This window comes from Zootoca vivipara, chromosome 11, assembly GCF_963506605.1.
Source record: "Zootoca vivipara chromosome 11, rZooViv1.1, whole genome shotgun sequence".
In the NCBI taxonomy this organism is placed as follows: domain Eukaryota; kingdom Metazoa; phylum Chordata; class Lepidosauria; order Squamata; family Lacertidae; genus Zootoca; species Zootoca vivipara.
Genome location: NC_083286.1, coordinates 36,126,179 through 36,151,807, shown reverse-complemented (window position 1 = coordinate 36,151,807; position 25,629 = coordinate 36,126,179). Strand labels below are relative to the sequence as shown.

The following is a 25,629-nucleotide window of genomic DNA, read 5'->3' as shown; positions in this document are numbered from 1 at the left end:
TAGAGCTAGCAAATTGTGACACACACTCCCCTCCCAGTCCCACTATGTTCCACCAAGGATTGGGGGACCTTGCTGAATGGGGAGGCTCTGGCTCGGGAAAAAGGAGGAAGGGACATCTTCCAGGGCATCTTCCATTCCCACTGAGGTGGCTGCCAGGGGGATCAAGGGACAGGGATATCAGCTTCTGCTATCCCTATTATGTGCTGTTAGCTCTTACTTCACCTCCTGTGTGTTTAGAAAATATCAGAGACTTTTACTTTTATGTCTGAGTTCTCAGAATAAACAAGGTTCATTTTTAAAAAGAATCATCTTTATATAACAACAAGGCATAGAATCTAGCATTCTAAGAATAAGCAAGTAATCTACTAACATTAATTTCCACATAGTTTACCTTTACTTTGGAACATGGTGTGTGGTGGTTGGGGAGGAGTATACACGCCTTCCTGTACACAGTAACTTAAGACATATGTTGATATACAATCCCATAAATCAGAGTTTTCCAAACTGTGTCGCAACATGTTAATGTGTTGGCTGCCGTGTGTAGGTTTATTGCGTGAACACTCCCTGCTCTCTTCCTGGGGCTGGAAAGGGGCTAGTTTAACCTCAGGTTTGCTAGTAAAACTGAATTACTGTGCCATGAAATTAAACAGGTGTGTCACCAACATTAAAAGTTTAGAAAGCTCTGCCATAATTTTTTTAAATTAAATATTTTTATTAAAATGCATAGGATAAGGTATGTGTCTAGTTACTGCATTGTTCAAGTTTAAGATGCCAGAAAGCCATACTCTTACCAGTTTAATTTACTTAAATATAACTATCCTTCTCAACTGCTTATTTTCTGCAGTCAGTCCTGTATCAACTACCACATCACTCCACAAGCCAACTATTCTTACTCCTACTTTAGCTGCTGACTTAGAAGGTTTAAGTTTATCAAGTTCTTCAGTCATTGATGTAAGTTATATTTTTCATTTACTAACTTATTTTTCTCACTCATTTTTTGTTTTAAGGTGAACTTGTATCTTGATCTATAATGGCCTTGCAGACCATTCAATAATTCATTCCATTTTTATATATAGATCAGGGGTGGGGAGCCTTTGGTCCACCAGGGGTTCCATTTTTGCTTGTGAGCCCCTTTTGCCCAAACCATGCCCACCCAGGCAATATCAGGTGTGTGGATGGGTATTGGCATGGCTTCAATGCTTAAAGTGAGTGCTGATTGTTCCTTGACTCTGGAGCAAGGAACACCTCCACCATCGATCAGCCGATGGGCAGTGAGGGTGTGCTTTCTTCCAGGAGAGGGAAGTGATTTCCATTTTGCAAACAACCCCTCACCTCTTGTTTTCAAAGAACAGCATGGGGCTGTTTGCAAAAGGACTTTCAAACAGCCCTCTGCTGCAATTTAAAGTCTCAGTAATAGGGACTTCAGAGCATACTGTCACCTGATGCCATAGTGTTATCCAGAGATTGACAGGTATGAGGAGCTGCTCACCTTACTAGTTTGGCCTGTCAGGGGTTGGGGAATTAAAGGCCTGGTCCATTGGCATAAAAGGTTCCCTGCCCCAATGTAGCTTCATAATGAAACTAAGGAAGAATATGTTGCAGAGGATTTTTTAAAGCCTTGTGGTTTTAAAATGGTGGCAATATAATCAGAATAGCTTTTGTTAATCACCATTCTAACTTTTGGCATGGGAAAAGCTTTCTTATTTGCATTTTAACTCCTTACAAATTCTGGACAAATGTTATAATCTTCTAAACTAGTAACACAGAAACTTGTTCTTCTTTCCAAATATATTTTTGAACTTCTTTGAGACCTGCTATATTTTAAAAAAATCTAACTTAGTATTTTTCTGATTGCCTATGTTAGCACTTATGCAACTGCTTAGCATGCTTCTGCAGTGTCTGTGTAGGTGTTTATTCATATCTTGAATCAACTAAAATGACTTTATACTCAGTTTCCTGGATAATGAAATAGAGAACAACCCGATCCAAAGTCCTGGAGGGTTCATGACAGGTAGACAAAAATGGAGGAGGTGGTTCCCCTTCCTAATGGTCCTTCCCTTCCCTAAATCCAAAGCATCCCCTTATAGCTTCTTTGGAAACGAGCCCCTACTCAGTGTCCTCCCAGATGCTTCTCTGTCAAAATTTCTGGAATATGCATCATCTCTTTCCTGCTGTGAGAATTTAGGGACAATTTAACAAATAGCTCCCATCTTTCTGACTGTTTAGAATTATACCACATACTTTTTCAAAACCAGGCTGCAAGGGAATGGGAAGGACATGGTAGCAAAATCTCTCTGTTAAGAAAATAACCTATTGGCCTCTTGCTCTCTGTCATGTAGGATGCTCAAATTAACAGATGGTTCAAGCAAATTTGGTAAGGTTCTCACTATGAGAAGTGAGAGGAGGACCTTAAGGTCCACAAATAATAATATTCTGGAGATCCCGAGTCATAAGATGGCTAGATTGGCCTCTACTAGAGCCAGGGCCTTTTCAATACTGGCCCCAACCTGGTGGAACGCTCTTTCCCAGGAGACCAGGGCCCTGCGGGATTTGTCATCTTTCCGCAGGGCCTGCAAGACAGAGCTGTTCCGCCTGGCCTTTGGGTTAGACTCAGCCTGACCCCTGTGTTTTTCTCCCTCATGGCTTGGATTTATGGCCTACTTGAAATGAGGCTGCACTTTAAATTTTAATACTGTATTTTAATCTGTATTTTAATTAATTGTTTTTATGTTTTATTGTGGTTCTGTTGGTGTCAGCCGCCCTGAGCCCGGTTTTTGACTGGGGAGGGCGGGGTATAAATAAAAATTTATTATTATTATTATTATTATTATTATGAAAACATAAAATTATCATAGTGTTAATTTCACATCATGCTTAGCAAACCTTGTCTACCACAAGCGTGTGGACTCCAGGAGAGGAGCTCACAGCCACGTTGCTTGAACTTTTTGCTGGTGCGTCATGCTTAGCTAAGCCTATGGTTTGATTTAGTGTGTCATCCAAACCCAGGCTCATGATTTAATTGTCCAGACTAACCATGAACTGTAACCAAGATTTGTTTTCATTAATCTGGAAGTGGTAAGCCATGAGCCTGGGTTGGACAACACTCTAAGCCAGGCATCCCCAAACTGCGGCCCTCCAGATGTTTTGGCCTACAACTCGCATGATCCCTCGCTAACAGGACCAGTGGTCGGGGAAGATGGGAATTGTAGTCCAAAACATCAGGAGGGCCGAAGTTTGGGGGTGCCTGCTCTAAGCCATTAGTTGTCAACCGGTGCACTGTGGCACCCTGGGAAGACTTGAGGAACTTTCGTTCATGAGAGCCCAGGGGGGCATCATTTCATTAACTTGCAGCCCATATCTTCTTGCATTATCTCTCTTTCTCTCTGAGGAACATTCAGGGGAGCTGGCAGCTTTAACTTGCAGCCAATTATCTTCCTGTATACCTCTCTCTACCCCAGCGACCATCCTGGGACCGGGGCAGAACAGGGCAGGGGCAGAACGAGGGAATCCCCACTTAAACGTGTCATGTAACGGAACCCCATTGTAAGTGGCTCCTACAGGGGAGCCGTAGAAACAGTGTGTTTGGTCAAGGGAGCCATGGACTCAAAAAGGTTGAAACCCACTGCTCTAAGCTCAAACATTGGATTAGCTCAGCACAACTGCAAAAAGGGTCAGGGATGAGCAAAGCAACTGTGAGCTTCAATCCAGGAGCCCACACGCTCGGGACAGTAGCTCACTTCATATGGTTTTAAAAATGAACCTTTGAAATTACTCATATGTGAGAGTCTTTACCAAAGCTTAGAAGCAGAGTACAGTTGCCACACTGGTCTAAAGTGCTACAGTAAAAATAGGTGAGGAAGCAACTTGTCTGGAAGCAACCAAGGCCATTGAGAATACATTATTTGTCTAATGGTATGTATTAATCTTACTTAACTTGAGGTTTGTGTGCTGGGTATTTTGGCCATGTACATTAAGGTAGTTTTACCCATGCAAGTCCATAGTATTGACCTGCCGCACCAATGTAATATATCTTGTTGTTTATACCATATGTGATAGGGACTTTAATAGGTGTGCCTGGAGCAGAAGCTAAAGGCCAATCAGTATAGTAGATAAAAGGTCTTCCACTGGAACCTGCATATTGCACATTGTATTCCTGTAGTCACAGAGAATATATACCCATTACTCTCAGTTCCCAATGGGAATTATGTCATGCCGTCTCATAATCATTTTTAAAAGTGTTAGACGTTTATGCTCATGCTAAATAGAAAGGATCATAAGCAACCTTCTAATGCTTGCATGTATAGGAAGGGAGCTGACTGGACTACTTTAGAAGTATTAACATAGTATAACTGAAACAGAAAGAGGCCCTTTAGGAGTGACTTTTTGAGAAGAAGGTGTAATGGTAGAAGGAGGGGACATGAAAAAATTGGGCTGATCATAGTTAAGAAGCCATACCATAGTTTGCCTGTTGTACATCTGGAAGTTCAACTCATGTATGCTTTTAATTTCTCATTTGCTTAGCACTCAACTTCATAAATTCACCCCTGCCTCCCTGCTACCATCTTCCAACTTAAACCACAAATCCAAACACATGCTGTGGACTACCTGAATGAAACTAGTGGTCCATAGGTCACAGTTTGGGAACCACTTACTTTGACTATATCAGGCAGTTGAAATCATTTACAGGCAATGACCATTTTGCATGGGGGTTCCATTCCCAGCCCCTGCACATCCTCCCACATGGAGCGTGCATAAGCCTTCTCCATCCCTGTTCTTCCCTCTTCTGGGTCCAAAAGGATGCCCCTAAAATGGTTTTCGCCTGTATGTAATAGGATACAACTTTTGTAAAGCATGTACAGTCATACCTTGGTTTTTGAACAGCTTAGTTCTCAAACATTTTGGCTCCTAAATGCCGCAAACCCAGAAGTGACTGTTCCTGTTTGCTAACTATTTTTGGAAGCTGAACGTCCAACGGGGCTTCCAATTGACTGCAGGAGCTTCCTGCGGTCAATCAGAAGCAGCACTTTGGTTTCTGAACGTTTTGGAAGTCGAACGGACTTCCAGAATGGATTATGTTTGACTTCCAAGGTACGACTGTACTTAGGCTTAATCACCAGCCTCTCTAGGGGCAGTTGATCTAGAATAGTACCTTCTGAATATTTGTTGAAGAAAATCACTAAATGAGGGAGTAATTCTATAAAATGGGGTAATTCTATAAAATACTCGTAGGAAATGGACAATTACATTAAGAATACTTTTCACTTGTAACCCCATTTGACAATCTCTAATGCAACACTAATCATTATTTTCATTTCCTTAGCAAACATGTGGGACACGGGTGGCGCTGTGGTCTACACCACAGAGCCTAGGGCTTGCCGATCAGAAGGTCGGCAGTTCAAATCCCTGTGACGGTGTGAGCTCCTGTTGCTCGGTCCCTGCAGTTTGAAAGCATGTCTAAGTGCAAGTAGATAAATAGGTACCGCTACAGCGGGAAGGTAAACGACGTTTCTGTGCGCTGCTCTGGTTTGCCAGAAGCGGCTTAGTCATGCTGGCCACATGACCTGGAAGCTGTACGCCGGCTCCCTCGGCCAATAAAGCGAGATGAGCGCCACAACACCAGTCATCCGCGACTGGACCGGATAGTCAGCGGTCCCTTTACCTTTACCTAGCAAACATGCAGAAACTAATTGCTTAAGGTTCATAATAATTTAAAAACTTTTACTCATTTTAATACAACTGGCACCATTCAAGCTTCATCTCCATGAGACTGCAGACCAAATGTTTTCCAAATTTGAGCAATGAAACATGGTTGAAAAAGAAACTGCCCAAGAGTAGTACTGTATTTCTTGTTATTGAAATATTGTATACAGTATATGAAAACACTGTTACAGAAATAAGTTATTCCTCTCAACATTTCTTGCCAAAGATTTAATGCTGAAGTAGGAGCTCCGTATATAGAAGCATAAACCTAAAATAAAAATAGTATCATTGCTTTGTCTTCCTTCCTTCAAAATCTTAGTTTATTCATGTTTATAACTGGCCTATTTAAATTCGTTGAAGATTTCATGTATAATATGTAAATGATACACATACGTAGCCTTTAACCATGCCTGATAGTGGTTGTGGATAGTTTTTGTTAGGCAATCACAAATCTTACATATTGTCAATAAAACCAGTCACTTTAAAATTTCAATCACATCTTTCTAAGGTAACATTTACCTCCTCACATCTTTAGCAGCTATCAGACATGACATGGGACATATTCATTGACCCTAAAAATTTTCATCAGAATCATCCACTGAAAGGGGGCTGCCCCAGCCAGACAAAAGGCTCATTTCAATTTTAACGGCCGTAATTAAAGGTTAATTCACTGAGTCAGGATTAACGAGGAAAGTACAAATGATAGGCAAGCAGCTGCCTTTATAATACAAGATTAGAACAATGCAATTACAATAAGAATTAGAAAAAATCAACTTCCTGAAAGGTTCTGTAATGAATGGACTGCATTTCTCTGCTGCTAATTGTGCTACTTAAACATGAGGTGGTACAGCCATCATTTTATTGTAATATCTCTTTATAAACAATGTCTAACAAGATAGTATTCTAAATACCGTAATCACAATTGATATATTGAGAAAATACTATGATCACTGCCAATACTTAAAAAGAGCCATGATTACCATTATGCCATAGTGGGTTTCTTAAACTAAGGTACACCACAATTGCTTTCTTCTACTTACTTATTTTATTATTATTTATTAAATTTGAAAACCACCCTTTATCCATAGATGTTGCAATTGTAAAACTTAAGGTGGAAATAGTAAAAGGAATGTAAATGAGGATTCAAGAATTTTTGTACTTGAGCTTTTTGTTTCTGTGCACAGTAGTAGTGGTTTATTACTATAATAAATGAAGGTAGAATAGAAATCAGCTTTGTATATCTTGCTATAGGGTGCAAGATACGCATGGTAGTGATTAATTAAAGACTAGAGAAATGTCATGTTAAAAGGAATAGCAGTGTATCAGATATTATGGAAAAGATCCTGATTTTGCAGGGGAGGGGGGACAAAAATATTTCAAGGTATTCTTGGAAGAACACTATCTTTTTAAAAGTGCCGTTTGCAACTGACATCTTAAAATTGGTGACATATATGTTACATTTTGTTTTTTGTCAGGTGTCATAGGATTCAGAAAAGTTGAAAGCGTTTGTGCTTATAGATGCAAAGAAAATAATTGTACATCATAAATAGGAAGATGTGGAAAATTACCCCTTAAACTCAGGCTCCATGGAAAGAATTTGCATTTTGTCGATCGTTGTTGAGGTGCTTTAGGATAATAAATCTGTATGCTGGGATACATTGGAGTATTGATGCTTAAAACCTAATAATCCAGTAGCATCGTCCCAGGAAAAATATATAGTGCTGTTTGAAGATTATGTAGCCCATGATATGAAAAGCCATGAGCTCAATGCTGCTATTCCTGTGGAAATGGATTGTAAACATAATATAGATTTGCTTGATAAAATTATTATTTTTGCTAAGCAGATGACAGCTGGCAAATCTGTCTCATGTATGCTATAAGTCACAAAAATGTAGGTGTTATCACTGATATTTAGATCAACCCAAGTACTGTTGGCTCAAAAACTGGGCCAACATGCTGTTTCTTACAATATTTTGACATTAAAAGCTCCAAGAAATGGTATTTAAGCCGCTTTTGGTATGGGCAGTTGATAACTTTTCATTCATAATTAGCTCATAGAGAACCGAGAGACATTGCAGGGAAATTGAACTGTCAGTGGGTAGAAACAAGCATTTGACCTCATCACATTGAGTGGGGCCCATCATAATTTGTTCATTTGGTGCCCATCAGCCCAGCCTCATCTCTCATACGGCACCTCGCTGACCTTCCCTCTCCAATTCCACTCAGTTCAGCTTTAATTATGACTCTGCAGACCCGAAGAAATATTGCAGCTTGCTCTCAAAAACCCTGAACTGCCACTCACCAAAAGATTGGTTTTTAACAGGTAATAAATGCCCAGAGGAAACGGTTCTGTGTCCCACACAGAGCACAGCAGCTCCTTTGGAGATTTTCCTGCCTCTCAAGTGTCCTAATACTTACTGGATTTTTTTTTAAAAAAAAATAGAAAGATCATTTTATGGCTTGTTACCAGATTCACTGTACAAAAACAGTATAAGCATTATTAAAAGCTTGTGTGTGTGTTTGTATGTTTCTGTTACAGACAGAAGAAAATAGTTATTTTGAAAAAGAATCTTTAAGAAGCTGGTTAATGATACAAGTATTAGAACTGAAAGTTTTAACTGACTTAATCAGTAAATAATCAACTACAGCTTTAATCACTAATTAAAATCTGCCCCCCTATTTAATCATTGGGCATAAGTTTGAAGGGTACTCCACTGTGTAAGTCACAATATTATACTAGGCCCCTAGTGAGAAATTTAGGGGTGGATTTTATTTTCAATTTTGTATTGAAATTAAGCAGATTATTTTACATTCATATGTGAAACCACTGTGCCCTGTCTTCATAAGAATGAAGATGGAGGACAATGTCATTTGGATCTTCCAGGTAATACATTTGGATATTCCTCCATACTGCTGAGATTTGAACTTGTTGATTTTCACTCTAGCAAGTTCAAGTAAAAAGGGAAAGTTTATATTATTCCAATTTGATGAAAAATATTAATGACCAATCTTTCAAACAGTAAGAGGGAACTTAAAATTTTATGACCAAAAAAAACCACCCTGCGGTCTTTGAAAAGACCCTTATTTCTGTTTTAATGCAAATTAATGTAAAAATAATCAAAGCCAGATGATTAAAAAAAATTGTTTGACAACCCTAGAATTAATGACACACAGTTTTAGTGTTAACAGTTTGCTTGCTGATTCCCCCCCCCCCCAAAAAAAGTGTAGCTAAATTCAGTACGAAAAGCGACAGGGGTGTAATTTTAATCCCAACTTAAATAACAGCAAATTAAATTTCATACACAGTAATTCCACTGGTAGTGGCAGGTGAACTGCATCTCTACTAAAATATTTCATAACACTGAATAATTCAAAACTATTCAGTGTTAGGAAATCTTTTAGTAGAGATGCAGTTCACCTGCCACTACCAGTTGTTTCCAGATGGATTTGTACAATAATCTTTGAGAGAGAGATTTGAGAACACTAGATGAAAATGTCTGAACATCTCATTTTGGCTCCAAAAACCTGTCCCTGAAGACTCTCTGGCAAATAAAAGTATTCAAAACTACAGTGTATCCTTGTAGTGAATGTGTCAGCAGGATTTTCAGGTCATTTGACAAAAAGGATACAGGTGCAGTAGATAGCAGTGAAGGTGACTGCTAGTTTCATCAATCACTTTGCCTTTCTTTAAGTTGATACATAATGGATCCCTTCAATCAGCTTCCTTGTTCTTTGTCACTTGTTTAGGAAAAAGAAAAAGGTAGAAAGGCTGGGCTTTAAAGTCAAGGTTACAAACCTTATTTACACATGATAGGAAGATGTCAGTATGAGCAGGGGCGCTTCATAAAATGTTGAGTTTTGCCAATGTGTGATAATATGCAGTTTGAAGCTCCCTTCATACAGACCTTGAGTAGTGATGGTGCTTGTCAAAGCAGTGAGTTCAAACAGGAGCTTGGAATTAAGATGTTCAGTGACAGTCGAAACACATCCCAGAAAAAGTGATAATGCACTTTATTAGCTGAGGACATAATTAGTGATATTCAGTGCCAAACTTTGTTTAGTAAATTGAAAGAAATAGATTGTTTATATACAGGTTCCTGGACTATTTAGGCAGTGCTTTCCTTGTGATTTCATAATTTCATATACAAAATATTATGCAAATCAACCCTCTGTCCTGCCTGAAAAAAGCAAAACTCTACAGTGCCCTGTCTTTTCTTCCACAACAAACTCACTGCACCCTCCTTACCTTTTTCTGAAAGTGTAAGATATGTGCCCTTAAGTCATTGTGGTTTGTGAGTACAGTGGTACCTCGGTTTATGAACACAATTGGTTCCGGAAGTCTGTTCATAAACTGAAGCGAACTTTCCCATTGAAAGTAATGGAAAGTGGATTAATCCGTTCCAGACGGGTCCGCAGATTACTCAACCTGAAGCGTACTTAACCCGAAGCATGGGTGTAATTGGTTCTGGAAGTCTGTTCATAAACTGAAGTGTTCATAAACTGAAGTGAACTCTCCCATTGAGAGTAATGGAAAGTGAATTAATCCGGTCCAGATGGGTCCGCGGCGTTCGTAACCCGAAAATTCGTAAACCGAGGTGTTCATAAACTGAGGTTCCACTGTATTTATAAAATAAGTTTAAGAAACTTCCTTGCCACACTTTCGTTACATTTTGGTTAGTCCTGATAAAGGCATTGTCCAACTATGGATTTTGGAGTTGAGGCTTTGCGGGTGGGGAGTGTTGGACCAGTATGGCAGCGTAGCACATGCTGTGCTAAATGAGTAAATTGATTTGGAAATGTGCAGCCCATAATGTGTTTTGAATTCCCTACCTGAAATGTATAAATATTCCTAAAGCTTTCATAACTTATACAACATGTGTTCATAAAATACTCTTAACGGTTGTTGAACAAAACACGTTTTACATTAGGGTTGTTTTTTGTAAAATCAGTAAGTAAATCAGGATAATTACCTTTTTTTGCTCTAACCATTTTTCCTTAACACCCCTGGGGTTGTCTATACATGCCATCACATTTGCCTTGCAAAATATTATTACATCCTCAGTGAGTGTCAAGAAAAATCCTGGAAAGGGAGTTAGGCATGGACAATGGACATGTATGATTGGGACCAAGAGATTTTGTTCTACCAAAATTAAGAGCCTCTTGCTAGTGCAAGGACCTTTCCCTTGAGTATGTGAGCTTCAGGTGGAGGGAATTTGTAAGGGTGGTGAGCATAGTGCAGGCCTCTCTGAACATTTTTGATGATCTGTTTTTGTCTTGGGGGAGTCACTTTCTGTTCCCAATTATTGGTTGACATTGAGGGGTCACTTATCCATCCACACAGATCAGCTTCTCCTTCTTGGGCTGTAGAGTGCAGTCCTTACAATTTTGGGTACTTTCTAGTAATAGCTTTCATGGAACATGGAACATGGAAGCTATCCCAACATGATTGAGATCTTACATGCCTTCAAAGGAAAGCCCAGAAAATATAGTTCCATGGTGAGCAACTTCATATAAAATAGGCATGTGCAATGCACTTGCATTTCCTGCCCCACCTGCATCTCTGCCATATGTGAAGTCACTCTTTGGAAATGCACTTTCCCTTTTCAGAAACAAATGTTAACATCCCCCCAAAGCAAAAATAGACAAAAATGACATCCCCCCCCTAAAGCAAAAATAGACACAAATGACACAGAAGATGCTGGTCTCTGTTTATGAAACAACCTCCACATTTCTTAGCAGAGAATTAGGAAGGTCTGTCAAGCTAGAAGGCAGGGCAGCAGAGGGATCAGTTCATTATGAGTACATGCAAGTCCTGCATTACAAGTGCTTGCTATGCAAGAATTCACTTGTCCAACACAAGGATTTAATACCCAAACCTTGATATATACCCAAACCTTGATATATGCACCACAGATTCCGTGGTTTGGAAATGCATTCAGTTTTACCCATGTGACTCAATGGAAGTTATTGGCTTGTTATACGAATGGAGATCATTGACTAATTATGCAAATGGTCACCTAACAAATGATTTCCAGAAAACCCATGGTGTTTATAAAGCGAGACCTGCAGGTAGTAGTATGTAGGTCCGGAATTCACATGCTTTGCCCCCTGCTGTCCTTGCAAGGGAAATTCTGTTTGCTCTATCCTATAAAAGAAAGGCTTTGGTTTTGTGCTGGCTGTTATGACTTATTTTCACCCAATTATTCACATAAAGATTTTTTGAGTCCTGAATAGCCAAGTGTTGCCCCTCACCTGGTGCGCCCTGCTCCACCACTCTCCCTCATTTTGCTTTCTCCTATTCTTCTATGTGATAAAGGAGTTGCAACTACCACTCATTTGATACTCGCTGTATCAATAAATATTTTATTTTTATTTTATTTTATTTTTGGACAGTTCACTAATCTTGTTTTGCATACTTCAGCAAATATTGCTGCATGATATGTGTAATGGCATCTGTACATACAGTATGTAGTGTATAGGGAGAGTTGTCAGACACTCACAGAAACCTGAGGGAAGCTGGTAAGATTTTATTTTGAGGACCTGCTCTTTGTGCCCCAACCTTTGGAGGGGTACTTCACAGCTACTAGGGGTGGAGCCTTCTCTGTAGTGGCAGCTCTGCTTCGGGATGCCATTTTCCAGAACAATTTGGCAGGTCCCAATAATTTTCACATTTAGGTGCATGGCAAAAACTTTTGGAAGAGTTCAACATAATTTAATTTCTATATTGCTTTTACTTACAACAAGGTAAAAAAAATGGAGCACTTCTAAAAAAAGTTATTTGCAAGTGGACAACTTTGTAAGTTAATGACTGGTTCAGCAAAGTACTTAAGCATATTTTTAAAACTAGAGCATATATCTAGTCTCTGTGAACTCAACTGTTTCAAAGGGAATCTGTGGCATATGACAGACCTTAATATTCATGAGGAGTACTCATATTTCAAAGCACTCTAATGGCACAAGCCACATTCGCATTACTGCACCTCACATTTCCAGGGCACTTGGAGGATTTGGCTTTATGAAGTATGTCAATGTAAAGCTTCCAGCTACATCTTGTAAAAACCAGTCATAACGTTTCAGAGAAATGTGGTGAATCATATTTCACTCTTGTACTTGAAATATGGTATTTTAAGAACTACATGCACTGTTTTAACAAAATAATTTAATTACTGACGCATGAAAATAAATTGTAGGAATTCTCTGTCATGAAGATCTGGATTCTGCCCTTTTCCCAAGGGATCATGGAGGGCATTTTTTTTATTTTATTCTGAGTTCTCATTGGCCTCAAATGATAAGGAATAGGGTGAGCTGTTGGCAAAAGAGTTGAAAGCACCACCCCTGAAGTGTAGGCTTCTTCAGTCATAATTTTTTCCTGCTGCAGTGGCCAAAGCAAGGAGAGTCCTGGAACTCCCTGAGGAACAACCCATGGAAACTGAGGCAAAAGCTACAGCAGCAACCAAAGGAGCCAAATCTGCCTTTCTGGATGGACAGCCATGTCTGGCTACTCTGCATTTCCCAGATTCATTCCAAAAGCTGTAAAACACTGAGCTGACAAAACTGGAAAAACACAACTATCATGCAAGCTGGTGAATAGACACTACCTCTTCCTAACTAACATTATGGGCCCATTGGCTAGCCTAATCGTGGGTGTGCCAGTAGCAACTTTATCCTCAACTGTGATTATCCTGTCTGAAAGCAAAGGAGGACAGAGGAATGCTTGTGAAAAGTGAGTAGAGGCGGTGCCACTCGGATTTTGAGGCAGAAGCGGTGGCCTTCAGAGCATCAGCAACCACATTAGTTACAGCTAGAATAAGTGGGCCAATGATCTCACCTCCAGGGGGGATGTACCCAAACACAGCGTGGATGGCCTAAAGAAGCTCTCCATTGTGCCTGCTTTCCAAGCAAACATGACCAGGGATCTCATGCAGTTCCACGCAAGAGCAGTGATAGTGAGCATCCTGGCAAGATGTAATATCTGGCTCTGCAACTGGGATGTAGATGCATAATCCCAAGGGCACCTGGCAAATTCCCCATTCAATGGGGGAAAGCTTTATGGGGACCCGCTCAAAAAAGTCCTTTTTGAGATATGGGATAAACAAAAGATGCCACCTGTCAAGAAGGATGAACTCGAAGATAAACAACAGCAGTCCTTTTGTCTGCGACGACAATATAATAGACCACACTCTTCAACAGGCTATAGATCCAGATGATGATGATGAAGAAGAAATGTTTGGATTTGATATCCCACTTTATCACTACGCAGTCTCAAAGCGCTAACATTCTCTTTTCCCTTCCTCCCCCACAACAAACACTCTGTGAGGTGAATGGGGCTGAGAGACTTCAAAGAAGTGCGACTAGCCCAAGGTCACCCAGCAGCTGCATGTGGAGGAGCGGAGACGCGAACCGTCTACCGCTCTTAACCACTACACCACACTGGCACAGATGAGATTGCACTGAAAGATCCAGTGGTTCCACAATGCCTCATCAATGTCCCAATTCCAATCCTGGAATTGGGGGAAGGTGCAGTGTGGGGATCAATGGAAATAAAAGATCCTCTCCTTGTGCAAAAGTGAAAATGTCTCTGCTTGTGCAGGAGATTTATTGGATTCAAGCTGTTGCTTTTAGATACTGTATATATTTTTGTTATTTAGTCGCGTCCGTCTCTTCATGACCCCATGGACCAGAGCACGCCAGGCACTCCTGTCTTCCACTGTCTCCCGCAGTTTGGTCAAACTCATGTTGGTAGCTTCGAGAACACTGTCCAACCATCTCGTCCTCTGTCGTCCCCTTCTTGTGCCCTCAATCTTTCCCAACATCAGGGTCTTTTCCAGGGAGTCTTCTCATGAGCTGGCCAAAGCCTTGGAGCCTCAGCTTCATGACCTTTCCTTCCAGTGAGCACTCGGGGCTGCCTTCAGAAGGGATAGGTTTGATCTTCTTGCAGTCCATGGGACTCTGAAGAGTCTCCTCCAGCACCATAATTCAAAAGCATCAATTCTTTGATGATCAGCCTTCTTCATGGTCCAGCTCTCACATACATCACTACTGGGGAAACCAAAGCTTTTAACTATATGGACCTTTGTCTGCAAGGTTATGTCTCTGCTTTTTAAGATGCTTTATCTGTTTTAGAACATTCAGTACTTTTATTTGCTTACAATTTGTAATAATTAATGGCTGAAAACAGTTACTGTTAATATTTTTCCATTTGATTTTCTTCCATATGGCAACTTTTCCCTTAATGCCACAAGCTTGTCTTTCTTTAAACTCTAAATTAATCTGATGCCCCTTCCCTTCTCCTCTTAAATTTCAGAGTTACTGGAGCATACCCACATAGTATACGTAGGAGGAAATAGCTCATAGCTTAGTCATTTTTGGATTATGTCTTGGATAGAAGTGCCATTGAAAAGTTACTTCCAAAAATAGATTAAATTATTCAGTCCCTCACTGTTAACAAAACATAATTTTAAAGATTCCTTTGATTGTAGACAATAGACATTCATTGAACAAAATGTATATTTCATCCAGACAAGTGTCTTTTGTTATATGTGTTGAATCTGATCAATAGAAGGTTCTTCAAGAAATATTCAGCAGTGGCGTTAAAAGTTTTACAGTTTTAATCTTAAAGACGCCACCACCACCACCCCAGGAAGCAGACATGCCATGTCATAAAATAACTATTAGTGATTAGTTTGTATCATATAAATCGTAACTTGAGTTGATAATATGGTCCATTACCAGCTAACTGCACAGAGTATTTTTCATTTTACACTCTTCAGTTACTTTTTAGTGAAGTGTTGAAAATATGAAGCTTTTTTCCTTTCTAAAATTGCACGCTGTCTGTTATTAGGGAGATAACAGCTCTTATAAATGTTTCAGTAAGCACTAAGTAGACAGTTATGTGCACTCTCATTCCACGCTTATTTGCTTACTGTAATAAACTGATAAAATATGTGTGGTTTGTCTTCCTGTATCTATATGCACACAGATTTCCTTTAGAAATAATGTTGTGTCTGCAGAATTGATTGGTTATTTTCATAAAACATCTAAAAGTACATAGATGACTTTCTTAAATGTATGCCAATATGATTTGTAGAGGTTTATCATACTGTTCCTAAATGCATGTTAACTCTTTAGGGGAGGCTTCATTTAAACATATTTACAACATTTGTATTGAATCAGCCTACATAGAACAATTCCACCCAGTCTTGATGCTATTTTGAGTTTCTTCAGTTGTATAGCTCATGCTCCAGTAATGATTTTTTATTATTTCATTCAGACAGCTGACGGGTTAAAATACTTTTTGACCTGTGATACTTACATATAATGTCAAGCTTGGGAGAGGGTAAGCAGCAAAAAGAATTCTACTTGTTAGGTGCCAATGCCTTTATTTGTTTTTTGGTAAGATTTCTTATCCACCCTTCACCATAAGGCAGTAGGGCAGATTACAACAATATAATATGCAGTTATAAAAGAAAATGGTTCCAGCCAAAACAGAACAGTAAAAATTCAGCAAAATAGGTTGGTACCAAATGTTCACGCTCTGACTCAAGCTGTGGTCATAAACAGCAACATGAAACAAGGTTCTACAATATGGATTTATTGGATTTGGAAGGATATGACAACAGATTTGGGTGGCATTCTTATCTTTGGTATGACAAAGTAAAAGTTCATAAAGGGTTTCTAAACCATGTTATAAGAAAGCCAATCTATGAAGTATGGGATAGATATAAAAATTTGTTAGAACGAAAAACACCATGGTGGCTGTCGCCTACAGAGGTATTGACTGTTAAAAAATTAAATATGAAGGAAAGATGGGCTACTTATGGTGAGATTTTGATGGAAACCAAAAAGGGAGTAAAACTCAAACCATATGAGCAAAATGAATTTGTGTTTACGAGTTGGTTGCAATATCATCAAGTAAATGACTTATTTAATGGAGATAAAAGAAATACTGGTTTTGGAAATAAAAAAAATCGAGATTTCAAACGGAATTGTTGGAAGGCAAAGCAAAATTGTTGTCAAAAATGTGTCATTTGTTGTTAGAATGGTATACAAAAGATGAGGAGACAAAAGAAGTTATGATAAAATGGGCTATTGACTTTGGGCATAATATTGAATACGAATCTTGGTCAAAATTGTGGAATGAAACTTTAAAATTTACCGCTTGTATGGCCTTAAAAGAGAATGTAATGAAAATGATGTATAGGTGGTACTTAACACCGATGAAATTGCCCAAAATGAAGAACAAACTATGCTGGAAGTGTGGAGAGAAAGATGGAGATTTTTTTTATCATATGTGATGGGAATGTGATAATGTAAAAGTATTTTGGGAATTGGTCTACAATGAACTAAAAAAGATGTTTAGATATACCTTCCCCCCAAAAAACTGAGGCTTTTTTTGCTGGGTGTGATGGGAGAAGAAATTGCAAAGATAGACCAAAGACTATTTATGTACGCCACAACAGCGACAATAACTTTATTAGCCCAAAGATAGAAATTGCAGGAATTACCAATGATTGAGGAGTGGCAGACGAAGATGATGGACTATCTGGAACTGGCCAAACTGACAGGCAGGATCCAGAACCAAGACGACCAAAAGTTTCAAAGAGATTGGAGTAAATTTATTGGGTAAATAGTTATTTATGAATAACTATTGTAAAAATGTGAGGACACTAGGGGGATTGATATAAATTCTGCCAGGAAAAAATGATATAAAGCTCTGAAGTAGAGGATATAAAGTGCGACACAAAGATTTGAAAATTAAAAACCAGTTGAAGGGATGGAGGGAGGTCACGAGCTCAGTAGAGCAAATAATTTATTTGTTTTGTTATTGGTATGCTGAAATATTGTGTTAAAAAAGAAATTAAGAAAAATTATATTAAAAAAAGAAAAGAAAGAAAAAGAAACAAGGTTCTACAGGTTGAATGGGTTTCTCCCTCTTCCCCACCTTCCACCATATGTAATATTGTTTATACGTACATGAGTGAAGCCAGTGCCCTGCTGTGGAATGCTTGTTCTAGCTGAAGATCACTGAAAAATTATCGTACATATATGTATGCATAAATATTATTTTAGCTAGATTAAAAATCAGATGATTAATGATCTGATGTTAAATTGATTAAATGTAGCCTTGGTACACTAAAGATTAATACATTTAATTTAAATGTGCATATTGCAAAAATCTTGACGTAGGTAGCTTTTTTGACACTCTGAGACAAATTGTACAATTAGTCAATTAGAAAAACTTAGATTTAAACAAATAAAAAAATTCTACTCAGTTTTAAAAACTGCTTACCACCTTCTGCCTTACCTATGCTCCTCAATGCTCTATTTTCTGCACAGAACTAAGCATATCACATAGCAATCTAATTACCATCAGTGGAAAATTTGACTGGATCAGGATCAAAAGGGGTCGAGGTGCATTTGCAGTCAAATGTACTCCAAGAAAGTTGTACAAATAGAATATCTGTTGGAAGGTATTCAGAGTGGCACCATTTGCAAGTAACAAAACCATTCTACCTTCGCTGAAAACTTCTGCGCATAAATAATTGAAATGAAGCATATTCCATAATGTAAAGTACACAGTAAGTGGGTCTAACTGACCCCTCAGTTCTTTAAATCTAGAACAATTTTTTGTGCAATTAACATTGTGTACATTATGTAACAACAAATCTTACAGACCTTGCAAACATAGCTTAATGCTACTCAAGCAGTCTGTGCACATTTTTGTTGCAATTTCCTTTTGTTCTGTGACTGCAGAGATGACACTTGATCCCTTTCCTGTTAGCAATGGCAAGTTGTACCAGTTCTGTGACTGCCTCTCTTGATATCCTAGATAAGTTGGTTGTGTTTCTAGACTCAACCAAAATCTACTGCAAACCTAGGTCTACTAGGGAGAGATGTCTGGGGATGTTTACTATAACAATGAAATAAATGGTCTCTGGTTTGGAATTCTGGTCTGAAATTGCTGCATCATTATGAATGGATGGAGAATCACTGTCCTTTTCTTTGGTACATATCTTATAAATTTAAAATCTTTAGAATCTAAAAATACTGCTGTTAACACTTATTGCTTTGTAGATAAGGAACTCTGGGGAAAGGAGTAGGATTTCTGGTTTGTGTGTTTTCATTATGTGAAAGACCGGGGGGGGGGGGATTAGCTAATGCTCTGGTGATATACAGCCGATTGCATATGTTAGTTATGAGCACACAAAGCTGGCTTGTACTATACAGTACTGCAAAATTGGTCCATCTGTTCCAGTATCATCTACTATGACCAGCGGTAATTTTTCAAGGTCTTGGGCAGAGGATCTTTCTTGAACCTACTACATGAGTTCACTTTTAACTGGAGATACCAAGAATTGAAACTTAGACTTTATACATACAAAGAATACCAGTGAGCTCATCGCCATTCCTTCCTTTCTGTTTCCCTCTGTAGATTTTAATGTTATCAAATTCTGTTTTCCCCCACATGTTGCTTTGATTATTTCCCGTAAGGAAAAATAACCTGAAAGCAATATGCATTCTAATCCTTGCATTTTAGGTATGCATAGAATGTAATATTGATTTCGTGCATATATATTTTTTACCCATGCAAGAACTTGATAGTCTGTATTTACTAACTATTAATTTTTCCTATGTAATAGGTCAGTGTTCCAGCCTTTGTGCCAACAAGAACTCATGAACTCTTGCACCGAATGAGTGGGAAAGGATTAGCAGCTCATTATCACTTCTCAAGACAGCCATGCATTTACAATGATCAGATGGTATTTGTCCAAGTGATGTTGGCTAACACCACTGACCAGAAGATAGAAAATATCCACTTAGGCGAAAAAAAGCTTCCTACTGGCATGAAAGTGCATGTGTTTAACCCAATAGGTAATTGTTCTATGATTTTGAAACACTGCAATATATTTTTCTAGCCTCTGTAGCATCTTAACTCTTTAAGACTTAGATGCATTAAAAAACAAACAAACCTTGAACCTTTGATTCCAGGAGCAGGTAGATCTTTTAACTGTCAACTGTATTCTGTGGTTCAATTAGGTGAACCTTCATAGTTATTTAATGACTTGCAATCCGGTGCATAGTAATGTCCACAGTCCTATTGATATCTGTGGTACTTCTTTGATTGGCCTGCAGATAGGTGGTGGGGAAGGTTTTCATTTTTCAGTCTAAACATATATTCCATATTCTCAGTCCAAAGCCCTGAAACAGGGTAGCATCTCAATTAAATAGCAGGAATAGAGCAATGTTAAAAAATTTAAATGCAATTTAATTAATTGCAAAAACTAAAAAAGTGTGTAAAATGTATTGATACATATATTAATAACATTGGAATATTAATATTGCTAGTGAAGTTAGCAATATAGGGCTGTGTTCAGTGTAGTGCTATGCAAAATGTTCTGTCAGTACAAGGATTTCTCTTTACACAACACAACACTCCCCCCAACGCCTCCTCCAAAATCTATTCTGGGGTTCCAGAAATCTCATTGCACTAGTTCAGAGGAACACGTGCCCTCTACACATTTTTTGCCCTTGGGTGTTAATAAAGAACTTGAATATTTAATGATGCATACACATAAAATAGAAGTATTTCTGGTAATAGTACAGGAAATCACAAGTATTAAGGTAGGTTAATAATTGTGAAGGACAGATATAATTATTAGTCTTCACTAGGGTTGGACTAGATGACCCTTAGGATCCCTTCCAATTCTATCATTCATATTGTAGCATTTTTCATGATTTTCAGTTGGTGCTCTTGCCATGAGCAGAAGGGCTTTTGGTGTAGTGGGAAATGCCCACTCATGGGAGTGGAGAGGAATTGGGTTTCAGGAATTCTCACCAGCACTTTGAATTGGTCTTGGGATCTAATACAAAGCCAGTGCAGTAAAGCCAGAAAAGGAGCAATACACTTTCTGCACACTATTATTATAAATTTTGCTATTGCTGAGTGGTTTCAGGCAAAATCTCTGGTCCAACTATATGGTTCACAAATTGGACTCTCTGCCAATCTTAAGATTCTTGAAACAGTCCAATCAAAATTACTTAGATCCTTATTCGGCACCCCTAAGAGCACATCTAATGTAATATTAAGGCAAGAGGCAGGACTGCCCAGAGTTGAATTAAAAGTCTGGGAACAAGCAATATCCCTCTGGTTGAAAATTCATTATAACCCAAAGGGAATGTTATCTCACATTCTGGCCGCAGCCCCTTACCCACCTTGGCTTACACAAATTACTAACAAGATCAAACAAATTGGCCTAAACCCAGAAGACCTCTTTAATGGAACCTTGAATAAGGCAAAAACAATTATTACTCAGAGGCTCTTCGATATTGAACTGCAAAAAGAAGATACCTTACTCCCTGAGAACTACAGGTGTCTAAAATCTTGGCCTAATTTGGCAGCTGCCCTGTATCTATCCATTATTACTTATGAATCTTATAGATGGGCCTTCTCCAGAGCTCGATTTGATGCAATGCCTTCAGCTGTGTTAACACGGCAAATTCTTGCGTGTACCAATCGATGAGCGCTTTTGCCTATGCATGTCTAATAAGGTGGTATTTGTTATTCACATTCTTTTATTTTGTGAACTCTATAGTGAAGAACGATCACGTTTCATTTTACCCCTATTATCAAAATTCACACCCTTGCAATATTATCTGGAATTCCCCCCCCCCAAAAAAAAACATTCCGAAAATTCCTTTTGGAAGCTTCTTTGAGCTCAGTGTCCTATGCTGTGGCCAGATTTTGCACCTTAGCTATTAAAAAACGTAAATCTCTTTTATTGAATAACATATTATAACAATTTGTCCTGCCCTCCAATGATTATATTGCTGATCTTTTGTTCGGAATTGTGTTGTTTTGTATTGCTGGCTCTTGCTGTAATAAAATTGACTGACTGGCTATTGCTGAGTGGCAACTGAAACTTTTGAACCATCTTCAGATAAAGCACCCCATAGAAAGCATTGTAGCAGCAAGTAAATGAGATGAAAAATGGATGATAGCATATCAATATCAAAATAACTCCCCTCTTCAAAAAGAAGGAAAGGAGAATATGTGAATTCATAGAATTGTAGAGTTGGAAGGGACCACAAGGGTCATTTAGTCTAGTCCCCTGCAATGCAGAAATCTTTTGCTCAACATGAGGCTCGAACCCAGAATTGGCTGCACATATTGCCATATTGACTGTTCATTATTCCCCACAAAGCTTATGGGGAGACTGCTTGATTAATCTGCAATCCTAATCACACTTGTGCAAGGTCTATTGAATTTAGTGAGACTTACTTCAGTGCAAGCATGTACACAATTGTGCCCTTAAATATATGAATCAGACCTAAGAAGCAGGAATGGAATAAAGCCAGTTTAATTAAAAAGCAGTGCATTCATACATACCCAGAATGTGTAGTCTATAGGTTGTAAGTGAAATGAGCATCATAGAGTAATATGACGAATAATCTTTAGTTCTGTGAAGAGCTTTCAGTGAAATATAAAGTGAAGTAAGAAATTATATTGGTAGTTAGAATCTGGATTCAGCAAAAATATAAAAAACAGAACAAGTAAGCACCATGGAAGATAAAGTGTGATTCAAGAGAATCAGGTTTAAAAGTAAAAGAACATATTTTGTGATCAAAATAATCAGTATAGTAATGTGTGTGTTTTAGCTAAACAAATTTTGGATAGCACTTTTTCTAGAATCACGTTCTGTGGTGTTTCATGTTAAAGTAATCTTACCCATTAGTTAAGATTTAAATGTTTGGGTATTTTAATGCAATAACTATAATATATTATTGCATGTAATATATTGTACTGTACACATATTCTGACATTGTAAATAAAGGCTGCTATAGTTTTCTAGTAAATTCATGGAACAAAGGTGTTCTCTTTACTGATCCTTTTAACTTCTGATAAACAAGCAAATTGTTCTTAAATCTCAAAATTAAATACAACAGTTGAATCTGGTATTTTCTGTAAGTTGGAATAATTGTTTGAGAAGATTTCTTGTTCTTAACTTATTATAGCAGAGAATTTTCAAATAACAGCCTACCAAGGTTATCTCAATATCTCCAGTGTCATTTCTGACACTGATAAATATGTATCTACATGCAGCTCACTGAAGAGAACCCCAAAGGGTCAGTTAACAATCCCTGCTATCTAATTATTTTCTTCATCATTCCAGTGACTAACACCTGATCAAAAGCCAAGTAAATATTTGTTATAAAATTTTGCAAAGTCAGTAAATGCTTAAGGAATAATACGTTAAAGTAAGCAGAACCTAATACAAGTTTTCAAAAGCCTTGTTGTTAGGCTGATTTATCTAACTTTTTCAATGTTTTGCTTTATATTCTATTCAATAGAATCTCTTGAACCTGGGGAATCTATGACAGTCTCAGTAGGGATTGACTTTTGTGATTCTACCCAGGCTGCCAATTTCCAGTTGTGGTAAGTTACGCTGCAGTGGCTTTTCAAAAATAGATCATTAATGTGTAGGGGAAATGAATGGAAGAAAATATTAATTTGTTTGTCCTGTTGTGCTGTTTGAATATTAACGCATTATGCTAAGGCGGGTTTTATTTAAGCCTCTGAAGGTTGATCAGTATGCTTAATACAGAGATGGAAAAGTTCTATTTTTGTGTTATTATAGAAACACGAAAGAAATTTAATAAATAAAATAATTATACAGATGATACTGCTCTCCAAATAACTATATAATGCACAATTTAATTAATACATTGTTTTCTTGCTGCTACCGGTAGTATATTTAGATTGGCAACAGCGTCTTAGCTTGTCAGTATCTGGGGGCTGAAATCAGCAGCCAGTCACCTTAAAGAACCATGGTTACTGAAGAGCCCCCCACCCCAGACATCCCACCCATTTAGACAAAAGAAGTTCAGGAAGCATTTCTGCTTACCACAGAAAATGGTTTACAAAATAATGAGCACCTCCATTATATCAGACTAGTCACATGTAAAAGTATCTGCTTGGTCCCCTCTGGAAAGCTCAGTACTTAACAATTGCATGCCTATGTTTTGGTATAATTTCTAGTGTGAACAAGAAAAGGATCTCTGTACTGAGGGGGTTTCCACTGAGTACTGTGGATGAACAGGCAGCTTTATTTTATGTGTAACGAAGAAACAAGGCTTGTTATTTGACACCAGCATCACAAGCTTTAGCAATAGGTATCCCATGACTTCTCCTCATTATAATGTCCATTTAAGCTGTGTACTTTCTGTCATATTCTTGAATAGCTCCAGCTGTCCACACATGGAGTAAAGTAGGTAGGCTCCAACATGTGGGGTTGGCAGGGGAGGGGAACCTGCTTCAGAACATAGGGTCATTGGGAACAGGGGACAGATTTAGCCTTTTCCCCAATAATGTCCCGGAGGTGTACCCCTTTAACATTCATTTGCACCAGTGAATGGTTACCCTTTCCCCATAAGAATGAATGAATGATGAAATGTCCTCTTTGAGGGCATAATTTAATTGAAGGCAAGACTTGCCCTTTACCCTGCCCTTGTTCACCAAGGTTTGTCCTACAGTTACAGATTGTGGTTGAGGAGAGTTTGGATGGCTCGCTAAGCAAAACCATGGAGCAGTGCAGATTTGAGCTTCTCTCCAGGAACCAACATGTTTGTGCAATTCCAGCAAGCAATAGTTTGGCTTACTGTGAAGTGCAAATCAGGCCAAAGCGAAACCCAGCCCCTGCTAACAAGATCCTTATGAAAGTATGCAGAGCATATGGATGTGTTGCACCAGGAGGGTCCCAGAAATCTATCTGGGTTCCTTCCACTTCCAGATGTTGTGATATGTATACTTGGTTCTTCAGTTATATATTTAAGTGTGTGAAAGAAGGGCTGCTTTCTTTTCTCCCCTGCCCCCAATCCTAAAAGCATGAATCCAAAGTAGTCTAAGGTAAACACATTCTTAAACCATTGTTTGTCTAATATTGTGGATCAGAAAATAATGTAATGAAGTTATGTTTTGTGGTAGGAGAGAGCATTTAGTTATAAGAGTTTCCCATTTGAAGCCTGAAGTAGTACAGTCCAGGCACAGATTTACCAATTTGGTAGGCCTGTGGCATCCTTCCACCTATCTCAGCTGGCTTACTTTTGTATTCAGCAGTGCCACCCACATTCTGGAGGCAGCCAGACACACCAGGTCTCCCCCTACAAGTGGATGAGTCTCCATTAGTTTGTAGACTTAAGAGTCATGTGTTTGCTTAACATTCATTATACCATTAAATTCTTTGCTGGTGTGATTCCCTGCTTAGCCTTCCATAAGATCATCAACAGTTCTTTACTGTAATTTCAGCAGGCTGGTTAACCTGATATTTGCTGGTGCTTCAACAAATAAACCATAGTCAGAGAGCAAACATATATTCCTAGCTAAGGAAATCTGGGAAGTAAACATGCTGAAGTTCATATAGATGTAATTTCACTGTTGTGTTCCACTGTTCTGTTCATACTTCCTTGCATGTGGAATTTTATGGGTTTTTTTTTAAAAAAAAAACCAGTAGTTCCTTTATCATGTTTTAGATTATTCAAAAAAAGTATTAAAATTATCTGCAGCATTTTGATGAGTGATATAACAGTATTCATGATCTGCTTTTGAGCATCTTTAAAGGCTGGCATGATTTGGCATTATAGTATGTTGATCTTGTATTGAATATTGCATAAAATGTTTTTAAAATGTTCATTTTTTTATAAAGTATGTGCACTTTTGAGTGCCCCTCTCTCAGCAAACTAATAGTTCAGTTCCAGACTTAAGCCACTGAAGGCTTGAGATTCTTTGCAGTGATAAATATAAGCAATGTAGCATAACACATTGATTTTATGCAGATCATCACCTTTATGTTTTGGGAGGTCTGCTGTATTAGTGATATATAAAAACTGATTACTTTCTCCAACATTACCTAGTAATTGTTTATTATTTTCCTA

General features: G+C 38.4%; 1 protein-coding gene and 1 long non-coding RNA gene across 2 annotated transcripts in view; both read left to right on the top strand.

Annotated features, from left to right (window-relative positions):
• Positions 1-25,629, top strand: part of AP3B1 (adaptor related protein complex 3 subunit beta 1) — a 134,257-nt gene that overhangs the window by 85,651 nt on the left and 22,977 nt on the right. Inside the window, exons 22-24 of the mRNA XM_035100070.2 lie at positions 845-951; positions 19,341-19,572; positions 23,050-23,134. Of these exons, the coding sequence (XP_034955961.2) occupies positions 845-951; positions 19,341-19,572; positions 23,050-23,134 (424 nt within the window). The remainder of the gene's footprint in view (positions 1-844; positions 952-19,340; positions 19,573-23,049; positions 23,135-25,629) is intronic.
• Positions 9,088-17,071, top strand: LOC132592805 (uncharacterized). The gene is made up of 2 exons (XR_009558329.1): positions 9,088-9,255; positions 9,325-17,071. It is a non-coding gene; the product is annotated as an uncharacterized LOC132592805 (long non-coding RNA).